Here is an 18,441-nt window from a genome sequence, read left to right on the forward strand (position 1 = left end):
GTGCAAGCAGATCCAATACTCTGATGGCTCTCCTCTTCCAGTGGGTGGTGGCAGGACTCCTCCCATGCTGGGAGGCCAAACCAGGACACTGGCAGATTCTGTATAGGCCCATCCCCTGGGACAGGTTCCCCCATGCTTGCATAGTCCCCAGGCCTCAGGAGGCTCCAAGCAGGGCCCCAGAATGTGGGCCAGAGAAGGCACAAGCTTCTCTGGGTGGAGGTGGGACTAGGATGCAGGCAGACTCTGAATGGGCTGGTCCACTGGGATGGGATCTTCTATATGCAAAGTCCCTAGTCCCCAGGAGGCTCTGAGCAGGCCCCTGGAAGGCAGGTTCCTCCTGTGGGTGGAGGAGGCACCAGGAAGCTGGAAGGCTCCAGCCAGGCTAGATGCTGGGACAGGTTCCCCTGTGTATCCAGAGGCCCCAGGCTTCAGGAGGTGCTGAGCAGGGCCCTGGAAGGCAGGCTGGAAACAGGCCCAAACTTAACACCTCCCACAGGTGGAAGTGGGACTCACACTCCCATATCTTTTACCTTCTCTATGGGAACTGCAAATTGGATTGCTATAAGAAATGAAATGACAGCGCCCCTTACCAGCAGGAAGTAGTTTGGAAAGAACGACGCCCAAATTCCCAAAAATTGTCTAAATGTTTGTTTTCATTTAAATGGACTTGGTTATATAAAATAAATGAATAAATAAAATAAGGAAACTAAAAAAAAAGAAATGAAAGTCATCGTTTCCCAATAGAATTTAGTGAAAGATCTGTTCAGATTTTTACCAATATCCCCCAAGTTTGTGTCTGCTTACAGAAATACAGCATTTCCTTATCCCATGTGCTATGAGTCTTCATGCTATCAATGACATCATATTCCTGTCTTTTTCATAGGAACCACATTACTACATAGGAACTACATGATGTTATAATGAATAAAATACAAACCTGTCATTAAAGTGTTTTAATTTTATTTCTGCTGTATGTATTTTATTATGCTGGTATATTTTATAAAAAGTATATGACTTCAAATATTTTTATGGAAATTATAGAGACAATATTTTAGATGCTAGCTCTGGGGAACGGTGATGTGTTTAGTGGGTAAGAGCACTTGCTGCACAAGATAAATAGCTGTGTTTATATTCCCTACAACACACCATACAGATGTCAGTAAGAAAGAACACCATTTTTCAGTGTTGCAGTGATCACGAGCCCACATATACCTGTAATATCAGGGGTATGGGGGACTGATAATTTCTGGAATTAGAAGGATACAAACTTAGCTACAGTGAAAGATTTCTTTCAAGAAAGTAAGCCTATAGGCGAGGTACTTGGTGAACTCCTTTAGCCTTTTCATAGTGTGCATGGTCAAATGTAACTAACTGTGCGTGTAAGTGTGCATCCACCATACAATATACCCCATACACTCAAATACCCACAAAACCACCAATAAAGGCCTTTTAGGTGAGAAAATGCAAAATATTTTAGACAATGAACAAAACTTAGATACACAAAGAATGTATGATTTAATAAAAACACAAGCTGATGATAATTTGAGACCTAAGCATTTCTCTTTAAGAATTTCACCAGTGAATTTTTTACTTGCTTATTTCTCAAGCTGTAGATAATTGGATTCAGTACAGGAATTATGACTGTGTAAAATACGGAGTCCATCATGTCATCGTCATCTACCTGTGGAGATGCTGGCCGCACATACATGAAAAGAAGAGAGCCGTAGTACAAAGTTACAGACAGGAGGTGGGCTCCGCAAGTGGAGAAGGCTTTCTTTATGCCTTTGATAGATTTCTGCTTTAAGATTGAGAACAGAACAAGTATATAAGAGACCAGAATAGTCAAAATACTAAATAACTGAATTGAGCCAGAGAAAATAAAAAGCATTAGGTAATTGAGAGAAGGATCAGTACAGGAAATCTTTAACAGTGGCATAACGTCACAGTAAAAGTGGTGTATTATGTTGGAATTACAGAAGGTTAATCTGAATAAAAAGCCTTCATGAAGCAAAACATGAATAAGTCCACCCACAAATGATAATATTAGCAGACGTACACAGAGTCTATTTGTCATAATCACTGGGTACAGTAAAGGTTTGCATATGGCTGTGTAGCGGTCATAGGCCATTGCTGCCAAGAGAAAACATTCTGTGGTTGCACTGATTCCAAATGAAAAAAACTGTACCATACATTCTGAGAGAGATATCAGTTTACTCTTAGCAAAAAAGTCTAGTAGCATCTTTGGTGTCACTGTGGATGATAACCAAGTATCCACAAAGGCTAAACTCCCCAGAAATAAGTACATGGGGATGTGAAGGCCAGGGTCATTCCAGATGAGAGTGATCAGGCCAAGGTTCCCCACAACGGTGATGAGATAGATCACCAAGAACAGCAGGAACAGGGGGACTTTCCACTGTGGCAGATGAGTGAGTCCTGTGAGAACAAATTGTGTCACCAGTGTTGTGTTCTTTGTTCCCATGTCCTCACTGGATGTCCCTGAGATGAAAAACATTGAAAGTCACACAGCATTCACTATGAGTTTGTAAAGGTGAATTTCTGGGTGTTGGAACATATAAATGCAGTCATAAACTTATAAAAATGCCTTGTTATTGTACCTAAAGTTATCTTGGTAGATGGAAACTACCCTTGAGATTAAAGAATGACCCAAATTCATTACTCAAATTTTAAATGTGAATGTAACAACAGGTGAATGAAAACCAGATGTCTTCCAACATTTGTAAAATGTGTATCAGTAAAAAAATTGTATTTAAATTATAGATTATGAATCAAGAAAAAATTTGTTTTATACACCTGCACTATATCTTAGTTTGAAATAAATGGTCTCAACCAACTGAAATATAGTGACTAACCTTTGAGCAAATGTTAACCATAGGTAATAGCTTGCAAAATGCTTCAAAATTAATTCTAGAGTTATTACACAGTAGTAGAAAGAAATAGGTTTCAGGGGGTGATAGGGCTGGAAGCAACAATATTAGGAAGCTATTACAGTATTCAAAAACTTCCAAAGTAGATTATATATCAACATTTTCTGGGAACATTTGTGTGAAATATAACTGTAGAAATTGCTGTATTAGTATAAACAAGGGTCTAATAGTCTACCTAAAAAAAAATCCCCAGATGACTTGAAATTCTATGAAATCAAATGTATATGTGATAGGACATTGGGGAAAATTGGAGAACAAAATGGTAAGTCACAATGACTTCATAATACAGACCTACTACTAACCAGTGAGGTGTGGCATGCTAACCAGATGTTCAATGAAGAAGGAAAAATAAAAACCCATTCTCGAGCTTTGTATGGTTTTTTTTTTTTTTTTTACCTTGAACCTGAGAAATTAGATTCATTAGTCTGTTGTTTTCATCATGAGCAAGAGAGCTGTGCTACTTGAACCTGAGAAATTAGATTCATTAGTCTGTTGTTTTCATCATGAGCAAGAGAGCTGTGCTACCAACGTTTAATCACAGTGTGTGTTTTGTTTTCTTCCTTTTGGTACAGCGAATTACTCTACTCTCAACAAAAATGTCTATCCTCAGCCACTATCATTGCCAAAGAAACATTTCTCCTTGCAACCATGAGCCTAAGTCACTCCAATGAAAATATATAAATGTATTTTGGGCATAAGAACATAACTGGATTGTTTAAAGTTGTGATCGCTAAGAAAGGAAAGGTAATAGAAGTAAAAAAGATGAAGTTCAACTGACTAGAGTGCCCTACATTTTGAAAATTAAGAATTTTTAATGGCTTTGGTGAAAACAATCCCCTGCACATGATAGAGCCAATGTAGGGAAACAGAAGAAATAAGGGGATGGAGGTGGCTACATTGTATAGAAATGCTGTAAATACTCTAAGACATGTGGAGGCAATCAGCATTTAGCAAGCACCCATAACTGCTGTAACCTATTGCCTGTAGAGAGCTTTTCCACTAAAGATAAACAAGTGGAAATTATATAGGAAGGAGTGGACAACATGATGATAAAAAGCACAAAACGGATAAGTACAAAAAAGTATATACATAACACATATACATATACATAATAAGATTAATGGAGTTGTCCTACAGTAGGGAAGGCACACACCCCAACCAGACACCCCATGCTAGCAAATAAAAACCTGATTTTTGAGTTATTTGCTACTAAGGTCACATACACACACACACACACACACACCACAGCTTAAGCCCATCACTCTTAGGACCCTCCAGACTTGGACAGCAAGATCCTGTTGCTACACAAAGAATATACTTAAGTCACAGACCAGGAAGAAATCATTAAAATATTAGCTTCTTGAGATCTGAAAAGTCATTATAGCAAGATGATAACATTTGAAAAACTACCATTAAAGAGAACAATTCAAGTTATTTTGCTAACTCATCTTTAGCAACAATGTTAAAAATACAGGTAATTCTGTTGTTGTTTTCATTTGTATTTAGCTATGTAGGAATCCAAAGCCAAGTTATAATGGAATAAAAAGTATTCTTGAACATCTATGAACAGGATAATGAATATTATTGAACTCATTTCTCACTTACACATATCTTGAAAGAAACCGCTGAGATACTTCAAATGTGCCAAGCTATCTAAATTATTAACAAACAGGACAGCACAGGCGTAGGAAGGCAGTACCATGGGTAGCGAGTCTTCTCACAGGGATTCATTTTGGAAGTTTAACTGCCCAAGCACAAAATATATTGTTTATATGAACTCCATCCTTCAACACAAGAATCAGATTATACCCCTGCAAGGTTTTTTTTCTAGAAGAGGATTGATTGGAGACCTAAATTCCCATTTGGACTAAAGGCTCCCTAGAGAACTAGGTAAGGCTGCTCTACTGGCCACTGTAGATTTTGACCCCTATGAAATGCCCAAATTAGTCCCACAGAGTATCACACACTTAAACATCATACATTTCCAATGCTGGACGAGATTTAAATATTAACTATTGAAAAAAGCATTTAGAGACCTCACAATTTCTTCTCAAATGCCTAGGCTGGCAAAAGTGAGTCTCTCTTAGCCTAGTCTGGACACTCCCTCCCGCACCCCATAGAGTCTAGTGTGGATCTGTCCTACCTGCCACCACTAACAGGCCCTTTGTTCTCAGTACCCAACCTACCCATCCAGTCACACATCCCGCAACATTCTCCAGTGTCTAACCTGGGTCTAGCCTGGATCCACTGCATCTGTCACAACACACATGTCACTTCTCCATATGTAACCACTCCATCCAACCATATGTTCAACACCAGTATCTATCCTCGAACCACTACACCTGCCACCAGCCACAAGTCCCTTGTGTTACTAATGGGATTCTGTAGTAGAGTATTATTTTTAGTTATGTGGATTTTCTTTGTGCTGCATTTGTTTAACTCTGTGAAGCTGTGGTACTGTGCCTGCCTAAGACACCCAGTGGTCATAATAAAGATCCGAGAGGTCAATAACAAGGGAGAAGCAAGGATAGGTGGGGCTGGCAGGCAGAGAGTATAAACAGAAGGAAAAACGAGGAGGAACAACAAGAGGGTAAGGAGAGCAGGCCATCAGGGGCCAGGCACCCAAGCTAAGGCTGAACATTCATAACTAAGAATAAGCCTTTGTGTGAGAGGTATCTGGGTGATGGGCCCCTCAAAAAGGCCAAAGCGTCAAATGAGCCCCAAAAAGAAAAGTCTTACAACAGGATTCCCCCACCCACTTTTCAATGTAGGCACTTAGTGCTGTAAACTTGCCTCTTAGAACTACCTTCATTGTGTTCCATGGGTTTGAGTATGTTGTTATTTTCATCTTCATTTGATTCTAAAAGGACTTTTTAATATCTTTCTTGATTTCTCTCTTGACCCATTTTGCATTCAACAGTGGGTTGTTCAGTTTCCATGATTTTTTTTATACTTTCTGCTGTTGATATCCAGCTTTAATCCATGTTTGTCAGAGGGATGCAAGGTATTAAGGTATTATTTCAGTTTTCTTATATATGTTGAGACTTATTGTGTCCAAATTTGTGGTCAGTTTTGGGGTAATGTTTCATGAACTGCTGAGGAGAAAAGATATTCTTTAATGCTTGAGTGAAATGTTCTGTAGCTATTTATCAGGTCCATTTGATTTATGACATTTTTTTTTAGCTCCAGAATTTCTCTGTCTAAGTCTGGAAAATTAGTCTATTGGCCAGAGTAGGACATTGAAGTCTCACACTATCACTCTGTGAGGGTCAGTGTGTGATTTAAGTGGTATTGTGTTTCTTTTATGAACTTGTGTTCCCTGGTATTTGGCATATAAATGTTTAGAATTGCAATATCCTCTCAGTAATTGGCAGTTGAGACCATTAATATTGAGAGTTGTCAAAGAACAGGGTTAATTGATTCCCACAACTTTGTTAAGGTGTAGATTTGTTCCTCTCTTTTTTGATTTATTCACATGGGATTATTTGTTTCTTTTATGTTCTTGGACTCCTAGTACATTTGAAGAACTTGATTGGAAGCTAGAAATTGCTTAAGTTAGGTTTTTGTCATGGTCTATTTTTCTTTTTCTGTGGATTGTGGTTGACAGTATTGCTGGGTACAGTAGTCTGGGTGGGCAACCATGTTCTCTCAGAGTTTATAAAACAACTATATAGGCCCTTCTGGATTTAGAGTTTCTGTTTAAAAATCAGGTATTATTCTAATAGCCCTGCCTTTATGCATAAGTTAGTCTAACCCTTGCAGCCTTTAATATCCTTTCTTTATTCTGTTTACTTAGTGTTGTGATTATTATGTGTCATGAGGAACTCTTTTTTTTTTTTTTTTTTTTTTTTTTTTGGTCCTGACTATTTGGTGTCCTCTCTGTTTCTTTTACAGACTACAGCCAGGATTTCTGCATCTTCTTAGAATCCCCCATGACAGCGCCCCTTACCAGCAGGAAGTAGTTTGGAAAGAACGACGCCCAAATTCCAAAATATTGTCTATAAATGTTTGTTTTCATTTAAATGGACTTGGTTATATAAAATAAATAAATAAATAAATAAAAATTAAAAAATAGCAATAAGATTCCTACTATATTGTTAACATTTCATATTCTGGATCATATGCTAGACACTTCTGTTTGTCATTGAAACATAAAACTGTATTTCAACAGAGGTAAATGTGATGTGAGCTTCCAAGCTGAAAAACACCACATTGCAGTCTTTTTCAGAGGTCTTACTCTCCTGAAGCAGCTAAAGTCATTATGAAGAACATGAAAACCAGTTTGACATGCTGCAACTACATCATAGTATAATATTTTATTATAAGTCTTTGTAAAATTGAAAATACACACAGAAATATTTGAAAGAAATTGGCATTTACACATTAATTCATTAAAATAATAGAATAGGTGCAATTAGAAGATACTTTAGACTATGAACAAAATAAGCCATGTTAAGCCAACACAAGTTTGAAAAAAAAAAGACAACATTTAGTAACATGAGACCTAAACCTTTCTCTTAATGAATTTTTCCAGTGAATCTTTGATTTGCTTGTTTCTCAGACTGTAGATGATTGGATTCATCACAGGGATTATGACAGTGTAAAAGACAGAATCCATCATGTCTTCTTCCTGCACTTTTTGAGATGCAGGAAGCAGATACATGAAGAGAAGAGAACCATAATATAAAGACACAGACAAGAGATGGGCCCCACAGGTGGAAAAAGCTTTCTTCATGCCTCTGGCAGATTTCTTTTTTAAGACTGTACACAGAACAATTGTATAAGAACCTAGAATTGTTGAAATGGTGATTACTTGGATTGAGCCAGAAAATATAAAAACAATTAAGTAATTAAGAGAAGGATCAATACAGGAAATCTTTAGCAGTGGCATAACATCACAGTAGAAGTGATGTATTATGTTGGAATTACAGAAGGTTAATCTGAATAACATGCCTTCATGAATTGAAGCATGAAGAATTCCAGTTACAAAGGTCAAGACTAGCAGACATATACACAGTCTGTTTGTCATGATTACTGGGTACAGTAAAGGTTTGCATATGGCTGCATAGCGATCATAGGCCATTGCTGCCAAGAGAAAACATTCCATGGTTGCACACATTACAAATGAAAAAAATTGGGTCATGCATTCAGAGAGAGAGATCAGTTTACTCTTAGCTATGAAGGTGAGAAGCATCTTTGGTGTGATTGTGGATGATAACCAAGTATCCACAAAGGCTAAGCTCCCTAGGAATAGGTACATGGGGATGTGAAGGCCAGGGTCATTCCAGATGAGAACAATCAGACCAAGGTTCCCCACAACAGTGATGAGATAGATCACTAAGAACAGCAGGAACAGGGGGACTTTCCACTGTGGCAAATGAGTGAGACCTGTGAGAACAAATTGTGTCACCAGTGTTGCATTCTCTGTTTCCATGTCCTCAGTAGATATCCCTGAAATGAAAGGGCAGCAAATTCAGACATTATTTACTAAGGACTCGTAAAGTGAAATTTTCATAAGGTATTTAAAATACACCAATATGTATCAGAATGACCTCTGGGTATTGTTCAGTTTGAATATAATAAATGGAAACTATTCTTGAAACTAAGAAATATTTCAATTCATTAATGTAATTTTAACATGTGAATATCTTAATATATTTAACAATAATATGACACCTTCTAAACATTCATGAAATGTGTAGAAAATCCATTGGTTTGGTAGGAAAATTCAATATCTGCATCATAGATTCCATGTTATTGCAAAGATGTTTAAAGCTCCTGAATTAAAAAGTGAACTGAATTGCATGGTTTTAGTCAATTAAAATATACTTCCTTGATGCAATAACAACATTACAGATAATGGCAGGAGAAAATATCTCAAATTAACTTTATTAATTATATAGTAGCAATAAAGTGAGGATTTGGGAGGAGAAACTAGATTCCACAGCATAGGAACTTCTTACTCTACACAGAAGCTCCCAAAGCAGGTGTTATTTCAGATCTGTCTGGGAACATTTGTACAAAAATAGATTGAGAGAACTGTGGTCGGGTTGTAAAAAAATGAAAAAAAATAAATAAAATATAATACAGATCAGAAAAAGCACACCTCCCTTTATGGCCATTTGAAGACTGACTTTGCACTGAATTGGCCATAGTGATGGCTGGGTTTTAGCCTCAAGAAATGACCAGGTTCTCCTACCCAGTTAAACTCCAGGCCTATGGGTGGGTGGAACAGACAAAGGCCATATTGTCCCTATTGCAAGATCCTCTTAAGCAAATTTAGTTTTCAGAATAAAGTGTGTTCCAAAAGAAAAAGGAAGATTGAAAGATGTAACTACAGATATTGGTTGGATAATTTACAAACAATGATCTACCTTTTAAATCTTCCCCAGGTAATTTTTTAATTCAATGTTCACCAATGTTTCTATAAGGGGACACTGAAAACTGTTATGAAGACAGAGTGATAAACTGGAAATGATTCATGATATAGAGCCTATACTATGTGCTATTTTAAGATATAAATCGGATGTTTAATAAAATGGGAGTAAAATATTTGCTAACTGTATAGAAGGTCTTTTAGAATTTAGCTTGAGAATTTAGGTGCACTACTGTTGTTATTACAAAGCAAGCAGGAGACATTTGTTAGTATTCAGGCTTCTGTACTGGCCTGACCTTGGGGTTCTGACAGGATATGTCCTCAGCTGCAGCCACTAAGAGCACCACCTGTGCATACTCACTGTATTTCCTTTTAAAGGGCCCTGCCCACCTCCCATCTCTCTCTCTCTCTCTCTCTCTCTCTCTCTCTCTCTCTCTCTCCCTCCTGCTCTCTCTCTCCCTCCCTCCCTCCCTCTCTCTCTCTCCCTCTCTCCCTCTCTCACTTTCCTCTCTTCATTCTTCTCTCTCCCCCTTTCCTTTCTCCTCTCTCCAGCTGCTCCTGTTTCCAGAGGCAAGTCTCTCCATTTCTCTTCCCCTTTTTATGACCCCTTTCCCTAATGAAAATCCCCTCTGCTTGAACCCTGTCACATGGCATCTTTCTCTCATGTGTCAGTTTTCTTAAATTGACAACATTAAATTGGTTTTGTTGGGTCTATTAAGGCTTAATCATAATTACATGTGACTACCTGGATCCCTTTCTGTCCGGTGCCAGAGATCAAAATAAAGGCTCTGACTAAATGACTAGAGATATTCAAGGGTTGACAACTAAGAAAATTGTAATGGCTTAGGTGAAAACACCTTGCTACAACATGATTAATGAGAAGCAAAGAGCCATACAAAAAGGAAATGGCATTAAAAAGAAGTAATGATGTAGAATATTCTAGAAACTATAGAAGACAGTTGGCGTTTGTCCAGTGCTTCTAAACTACAGTGAGAACAGCTTTTCCACAAAGGACAAAAAGTGAATAGAGAGAAGAGGAAGGCAGTAAGAAGAGGAAATCACAGGGAAACTAGAAAGGTCATTTGTGTAGTTGAAAGAGAATGAAATGAAGAGAAAAAGGAAGAGTTTGATAAAGGTGTAGAGGGATAACTGTGAACGACAGAGTAGAGAGGGAAGACTAGAAGACTAAAAATTAGAAGAAGCTGCAAGTTTCAGAGACAGAATTAATGTTTGTCTTAGCCTTGGTGCTTATTTGCTAGAGCCAATACTAAACATTTTAACAAAGGACACTGTCACATGAATAAAGAGTCGGCCCTACAGAATGGGGAAAAAAATCTAACAGAAGATTGGTATATAGAATATACAATGAACTTTAAAAACTAAAGAGCAAGAGAGGCAACAGCCTAATTTTTTAAAGTGGGGCATGGGAATAAAGTTCTCAAAAGAAGCACAAATGGCCAAGAGCCACTATTTTAAATGTTTAAAGTCCTTATCTACAGTGGAAATGGAAATCAAAACTAGGTTGAGATTTCATCTTACCTTAGCCAGAATAGCCAAGAATAATTAAACAAGGGACAACATTAGCTGATGAGAATGTAGGAAAGGGCAGTGCTTGATTAGTGCTGCTGGGAGTGAACATGGGTACAGCCACTATGGAAATATGTATGGAGTTTCCTCCTAATACTGAAAATAGATCTGCCACAAGAGCCAGCAGTGTCACTCTTAGAATATACCCAAAGGGCTCTATGTCTTACTACAGAGGTGCTTGTTTCTGTTTTATACAAGCAAAAACATATTTTCTTATAGAATATATATTTGTAAAACAAATATTAAAATTCCCTTCACTATGCTTGTATGCTTCATGTTTAAACACCACATATATAGTCACTGCCTAAGACTTCTTCCTGTGTTTATATGCTGATTTTCATTACAATTAAAAGAATTATAAAAACATTTTCCTAGAAATCTTATAATATTTCAACTTGAGAACACATAGTCACTTGACCAATTATTTCTGTCCCATTGTTTTAACAGAACAAAATTAAGTAAGTTGACACCTATATAATGAACACAGTGCCAAAATTTATAAATATTAGGTAAATTCATATTTCTCCTTCAGTACAGGATTAACTATTGCAAAAAATCAAATTCTCAAATAACTTGGCATATGGGGCATAATTAATATATAATTATTAATAAATATAGGAAAAAGTAGTGAGAAATATTTTCTGCATGTTTCCTATATGTATCTCTCTTTGTGTACATAAAAATATATCAAAACAACACTCCATGAAACATATTTCATGCATGTTCTGTTATATATTTATTCACATATAACATAAAACTTTACCTATTACCTACAAATGTATTAATAGTAAAGTAACACAAAGAGGAGTGGAAACTTTTCACTACTCACCTTAAAAATCTTAGTTAGAAAATGTAAGTAAACAGAACACAGTCCATCTTTGGACTGGAAATCGTCAGAATCATTGCTTATATGGCAATCACTATTACATGGCTCTTTAAAATGAATTTAAATTAACACTCTAATCCATGAGAATTAAAAGCCAATAGTTAGTTTAAAAATTAAAAGTCTCATTTAAGAGAACAATTCAAGCCACTTTGCTTAGTTGTATCTAGCCACAAAGTTAAAATATAATTCATTGTTGCTGCTACCCTCATTTATACTAAAATATGTGAGGATCCAAAGCCAAATACAAAATTCTTATAAAAGAGACAACACTCTTAATTCTCTCAGAAAGGGACAGTACATGTAGTACAACTCTTTTCTATCTGTATCTCAAAAGACATTGCTATGATCTTTGGAAGCACTCTACTTTCCAAAGCAGAACACAGTGGACCAGAAAGGCAGTACCATAGATAGAAATTCTTCCCCTGGTGACAAGCTTGAAAGTTCCATTGTCCAAGCACAGGAAACTGTTTATATCAATTTCCCACCAACAAAGAATGTAACAATTGAAGCCCTATCTGATTTTTCCAGAAGTCGAAGGGCTAGAGAACCGAAATTCCCCAAAGCCCAGGGGTCTCTGAGGGACCAGGTGAGGCTGCTCTACTGGGCACTGTGGGTTTGGACGCCTATAAGAAGTCCAAATTGGTCCCTTAGGGCATCGCATACTTGATACTAATAAATATCCATTGCAGGAATGTATTAGAATTTTAATACCCAAATTCTACTTTAGACTATTGTTTCCCCTTAGACATGGCAAATTTGATCTGTTTAGACAAACTGTACTAGGAAATTTCACACTGAAAGCTTTGGCTAGGACAGTTTTGTGTGAGTTATTAAAAAAATAATAATAACTTATGGCTAGAGATCTAAATCCCAGCTGCTTAAACTACGGGGTTTGATTCCCTATGGGATCATGAAATAGTTGGCAACTCCATAACAACATAAAAAATCATTGTTTTTCTTTTTCAGTGGACCTGAGGTATTCCTGGCAGTACTTGCAGAGTTGCAGTGGGACTTCATGTAAGTCTTGATACCGAACTCAAAAGTAGAACTCCAGACAACTAAGGAGCGTGGAGGAAATTGTCTTATCCAGGGAAGCACACACTGGCTGGTTATCTAACCCTGACCGGTCATCCCTAAAAACATACATTTAAGTAACATTATGCAGAAAGAGCAGTTTGTACTTATGTTCTTAGGGCTATACACACACAAACAGTTTATAAGTGGGCATGGATTTGAAAGAGAGCAAGGTGGGATATATGGGAGACTTTAAAGGGATAAAACAACAGATAGAAATGGTGTGTTTATATTATGATGTCAAAAAATAAAAGAAGTAATTGTTTTAAAAGTACACATTCAAAATGACAAGCAAAACCAATAAACTCGTTGTGAAATAGCTTCACTCAGATTCCAGACTATTGGATATTATGAATTGTTTTGTTATTTACTGACCATTCAAAGTTTTCTGGTCTTACAGAAATGTAATGGTTAAATTACAAAGATGAAAGGCTTTTTCATTTTCTTCTACCATCATTTCTCATCACACAGGAGTATGAAATGGAAAAAGTTAAGAAGTCCTAATACATATTTCCTTCAGAAATCAATCCAGTATCTGCAGTAGTATTTGATTTGCTTCCATTGCTTCAGTAAATCAGTATTTTATAAAACACAGGCTATAAAGTGAAAAACCCTGACTACTAAGTGAAACAATAGACTTGTGACATTGCCATTCAGTAATCATGTCTAGGGAATTCTGTCTTGTGCTGTAATAATGGCTGCCTTGTGTTAAGGATATATGTATGTAAAGTCAGTTCCTTCAACGTGAAGGAACTGTTACTGTTTCCCATTCAAGGCAGTTTAATTCAAGACAAGGGACTTCATTAAAAAAGATAAGACATGCAAAATCACATATTACATGTGACTATAGAGAAAAGAAAAGAGTACATAAATATATATCATACACATGAAAAAATAAATATATTCATGAGTTCATAAGTAATTAAATGTATTTAGGGCAATACTTTTAAAAGATCAAAAGTAAAATGTAGAAAAAGAATGCTGCTAAGAATAAAAATAAGCTTGTTATGGAAATTTTTATTTTATATTTGTAAAATAATTACATAGGCTATATAATGTCATGAAAGTTTCCTACAAGTACAGATCAAATGTATAAATCAACAAAATAAAATATTGTCAGACAATACTTTTAGAAGAAATTTTGTCCTTTTGCTATTGAAAACCTAAGGTAAAGACTCTGATGGCTAGAATAAAGAAGTTATACTTCTCTAAAAATATTTTTTAACAATAGATTTGTGATAGGAGATATTTGTTTATATCTAAATACTTAGCTAAAATATATGACAATTTTCTTGGAATGATTGAATTAACAATAACTAAATTGCTTTATCATAACGGGCTTATTTTTATTCTTCAATTGTGAAACTTTAATTCTACATTTTATCATCATTTTCCTTTGTAAATGTTTCCAAAAGAGCCAGGTTGAATAAGAAATATGATTATGTTGTTCATAGTTGATTCATCTAATTCTATGCAATAAGAACAAAGACTAAAATTGTGAGAATAGATTCTCAACCAGTAGTTGAGAGAGAATTCATGGCTACAGATTTTCATTATTATCTTCCTAGTAAATTTCTCATAACTTATACACTTTCCTTGCCTTCTATTCAAGTACTTTAACAGTAGAAATGGCAACAACAAGGCTGATTTCTGACATTTCTTTAATAAACCAAAATATCCTAAAATTTATAAATTTTTGAGTACCTAGTACTTGGAATATTAATAAAAATAAATGATAAGTTAGAAGCATGAGCAATGATTTGTTTTACTACTCCATCCTTTTAAACTCATTCTACTTCCCAGTTACTTTCCTAATATCTTTTGAACTTGTTATCATTTCCTGACATTCTACATTTCTTTGGAATATACTCTACCAAGAGATAGAGATTAATTTCATCACTCTACACATGTCAAAAATCTAAAAAAGCCACATTAACTTTCCAGTCTAGGAGAGTGAAGTGGGATCATTCAAGACAGTAACTCTATTTCTGCCTTAATTGGAACAGTCTTTTGTTAATCATTTTTCACTGTTTCTAAGTAGTATATTCAATTATTCCCTACAAATTTGGAAGTCCCCAAGAGATACTTAGTCTGAAGAAGTTAAATGCTCAGATGCAAAGATGCATAGTGTTTCTGAATGCACTAACTGTGGGTTACATGGCCAAACTTCACTGGGAAGACTAATGAGAAGCCCACTTCCTTCACAGGGAGCTCAGGAGCATCTGATGATCTGGCAGAACACATTCTAACCCACCATTCTAGATATTGCCCTACCCCCTTCAGAAGGAAGAACTCTCTGAAACTTACCTGACAACTATTTATTTCTTCATTTTTCTTCTCAAGGCAGATATTACCTCTTTGTTTCTCAGACTGTATATAAAAGGATTTAGAAAGGGAATAATTATTGTGTAAAACAAAGAATACATTTTGTCATTGTTTTCACCCGATGACGACCGGGGGCGCACATACATGAGGAAGAGCGTACCATAGAACAAAGACACAGAGAGCAGGTGGGAGATGCAGGTGGAAAAGGCTTTGCTTCTGCCTTTCTCAGATTTTGTTTTCAAGATGGCAAAGAGGACACAGGAGTATGAGATGATAATAGTAATAAAAGTAAAACCTTGTATAAAAGCTGAAAATATTAAAACCAGAAGTATATTAATTTTAGGATCGGTACAGGAAATTTTGAATAATTGCAAAATTTCACAGTAGAAATAATGGATGATGTTGGATTTGCAGAAATTCAATCTCAATAACAAACCCACATGAATTGCTGAGTGCAGAAAACCAACAATATATGAAACATGTATAAATTGCATACAGAGGTTATTGGACATGATCACTGTATAAAGCAAAGGATTGCATATGGCCACATAGCGGTCATAGGCCATTACTGACAGAAGAAAACATTCTGTGGTTGCACTGGAGCCAAAGAAATAAAACTGTGTGAAACACTCAACCAAGAATGTTTTATGATCCTTAGATAAGATATTGATAATCATCTTGGGGGTCACAGAGGATGAAGCACATGCATCAGCAAAAGCTAAACTTCCCAGGAATAAGTACATGGGAGTATGAAGGTGAGGATCCTTCCAGATGAGAGCAATCAGTCCAAGGTTGCCCACCATCGTGATGAGGTAGATGATGAGGAACACCAAGAAGAGCAGAACTTGTAGCCTGGGATGATCTGTGAGTCCTGTGAGGATGAACTCAGTCACCGGAGTCTGGTTTCCAACTGTCATGTCTACCCTGGACAATTACTAGAAAGAAATGACAAGTAAGGAACAGTCAAAAAGAAATGACCCAATTGTCATGACCTGTGCTAATAATGTATTTCAAAAGGGAGCTTTTTATTTCCTTAGTGTTTACATTTTTATTTATTATTATTTATTTTACATGTCAATTCCAGTTACCTCTCCCTCCCTTCCTCCCTCTCTCTTCCCCTCTCTCCCCTCTCACATGCACCCTGACCACCCTCCCCTCCCCCACCCCAATTCCACATGTAGGGCAATGCCATCCAGGTGGGGTCATGTAAATCTGTCAAGTCATTTGAAGTAGAGACTAGGCCTACCCTCCTGCCTCTAGGTTAAGGCAGTACCCCTCCATGGGGGATGTGTCCACAATGTCCTTTTGTGCACCAGGAATACATCCTGGTTCCACAGTCTGAGGTCCCTTAGACTGCTCAGTCCTTCTAGCTGAAACCCATGTTCAGGGGTTCTGAGTCAGTCCCATGCTGGCTTCCCAGCTATCAGTCTGGGGGCCCGTTAGCTCCTCCTTGTTCAGGTCAGCTGTCTCTGTATTTCTGCAACCTGGTCTTGTCCTCTCCCTCTGCATCTGGATTCTAGTTCAACTCAGTGTTTAGTTATGGGTGTTTGCTTCTGTTTCCAATAGGTACTAGATGAGGGTTCCATGATGGTGGATAAGTTAGTTGATGATCTCACTATCTGGGAAGGGCATTTATGGTAGCCTTTCCACGGTTGCTCAAATTGTTAGTTGGGGTCAGTCTTTCTTTAGGTTCAGTTAGTTTTCTCTTCAAACCAATAATGGCTCCCTCTTTTAGATTTGTCCTCTCTCTCTCTGCCTCTCTCTCTCTCTCTCTCTCTCTCTCTCTCTCTCTCTCTCTCTCTCTCTCTCCTGTCTTCTGTTCCTACCCTGTCTCAATCTTCCTAGTCGCACATGCTTTCCTCTCCTCCCCTTCTCTTTCTCCTACTTCTCTCTCCATTCACGCCCCCACCACACTTCCCATGCTCTCTGGGGGACTTGTCCCTTCCCCCTTCTGTTTACATTTTTATCTGTATTTGGCAACTTTATAAAATTCATAATTTATATTTTAGTAAAGATACAGTTACATCATTTCCTTCCCTCCCTTCAAGCCCTCTAATGTATCTATTTTTCCTCTCTCTTTCAAGTCCTTGGCCTCTTTTTCTTTATCTGTTAATATATATTTACTTATATTTACATACTATATATTCCTAAATATATAAAGGATTTCAGTCCACATAATGTCTACTTTTACATACACAGTGGATCCTCAAAATTACCCACTCAATATGGATAATTTAATGCAAAATCTTTTCAGTGTGACAAGGTATGTTTACAATTCAAATGTAGTCACAGATTTTGGAAATCCTTCTGTAATTTCAATAATGTAATATTTCATTAATTCCTGTATTTTGTTACTTTATAAATGTAAAATTTGCTATTTCCATGAAATAAAGACTTTATTCGTGACTAATAAATAGTATCTGAAGGAACTCAATTTTGTTTTGTTTTTTTCATTCTCAATATAAGGTTTTACTATATAGTCTTTGATGGACTGAAACTTGTAGACCAAATTGGCCTTGAACACAAAGTGATCCTCCTGCTTCTGTCACCTGATGTTTCTGTTTACAAATGTGTGCAATTAATCACTGCTTAAAAATTTGGAAAAGAAAAAAAAAAGAAAGCTCTTGGTAGTATGTGAGTAGGTGTATGCATTGCTGTGTTATTTCCACACATGCCAATTTCCTTAATTACAAAATCATATTCCCAATGCTTAAGGAACATAAAAATACTTTACCATGAAAAAATAGTACAAAAACAGGGTTTATACCTTTTAAAAATATAACTGGAAGCTATATTTCTGAAAGTTAAAAATCTCTATAAGTAACCAATTATGAGATGTCAGTTTATTTTCACTGAAAATCCATGAAGAATGAGCAAGTCTTTACCTGTAAATTATATTAAAAGAACCAATAATGTCTTTATTACTTCTTTTATTTTTCAGATTGTAAAATAATCACAGCATTTTCATATTCCCTTTTCTCCCTCTAAATCCTCCTATAAACCCCTCCTGCTCTCTTTCAAATTCATGGCCTAATGGTCATTAATTTTTAAAATGTTTTTACATTGAGAATTAAAGGAGAATTTTGTTCAGAATTAACTAATACATTTAACACACACACACACACCCTAAAGCCAACATTTTCTCACTCTAAAAATAAAGTAATATTTGAGCTTTAGATTGTACTTCAGTTAGAAAAACGTATACAAAAATTTTTCCAACTCCTAAAGTACAAATATCCTTAACTACT

The 18,441-nt window shown here is 36.4% G+C and overlaps 3 protein-coding genes across 3 annotated transcripts; all 3 read right to left on the reverse strand.

Annotated features, from left to right (window-relative positions):
- Positions 1–1,549: 1,549 nt before the first annotated feature.
- Positions 1,550–2,485, reverse strand: LOC127227350 (olfactory receptor 187). Its single transcript, XM_051191652.1, has one exon. It carries the CDS (start codon positions 2,477–2,479, stop codon positions 1,550–1,552), a length of 930 nt encoding a protein of 309 aa, XP_051047609.1. The 5' UTR covers positions 2,480–2,485.
- A 4,964-nt stretch (positions 2,486–7,449) lies between these two features.
- Positions 7,450–8,388, reverse strand: LOC127227351 (olfactory receptor 187). Its single transcript, XM_051191653.1, has one exon. It carries the CDS (start codon positions 8,377–8,379, stop codon positions 7,450–7,452), a length of 930 nt encoding a protein of 309 aa, XP_051047610.1. The 5' UTR covers positions 8,380–8,388.
- Positions 8,389–15,186: 6,798 nt separating this feature from the next.
- On the reverse strand, positions 15,187–16,110 carry LOC127227352 (olfactory receptor 5AC1). Its single transcript, XM_051191654.1, has one exon. The coding sequence runs from the start codon at positions 16,108–16,110 to the stop codon at positions 15,187–15,189; it is 924 nt and encodes a 307-aa protein (XP_051047611.1).
- Between the last annotated feature and the right edge of the window lie 2,331 nt (positions 16,111–18,441).

This window comes from Phodopus roborovskii, unplaced genomic scaffold (genome assembly GCF_943737965.1).
Source record: "Phodopus roborovskii unplaced genomic scaffold, PHOROB, whole genome shotgun sequence".
Classification (NCBI taxonomy): domain Eukaryota; kingdom Metazoa; phylum Chordata; class Mammalia; order Rodentia; family Cricetidae; genus Phodopus; species Phodopus roborovskii.

What these genes read in the sequence shown, in the direction of transcription:
- LOC127227351 (XM_051191653.1), bottom strand. Translation starts at nt 8,379, where the DNA reads ATGGAAACAGAGAATGCAACACTGGTGACACAATTTGTTCTCACAGGT.
- LOC127227350 (XM_051191652.1), bottom strand. Translation starts at nt 2,479, where the DNA reads ATGGGAACAAAGAACACAACACTGGTGACACAATTTGTTCTCACAGGA.
- LOC127227352 (XM_051191654.1), bottom strand. Translation starts at nt 16,110, where the DNA reads ATGACAGTTGGAAACCAGACTCCGGTGACTGAGTTCATCCTCACAGGA.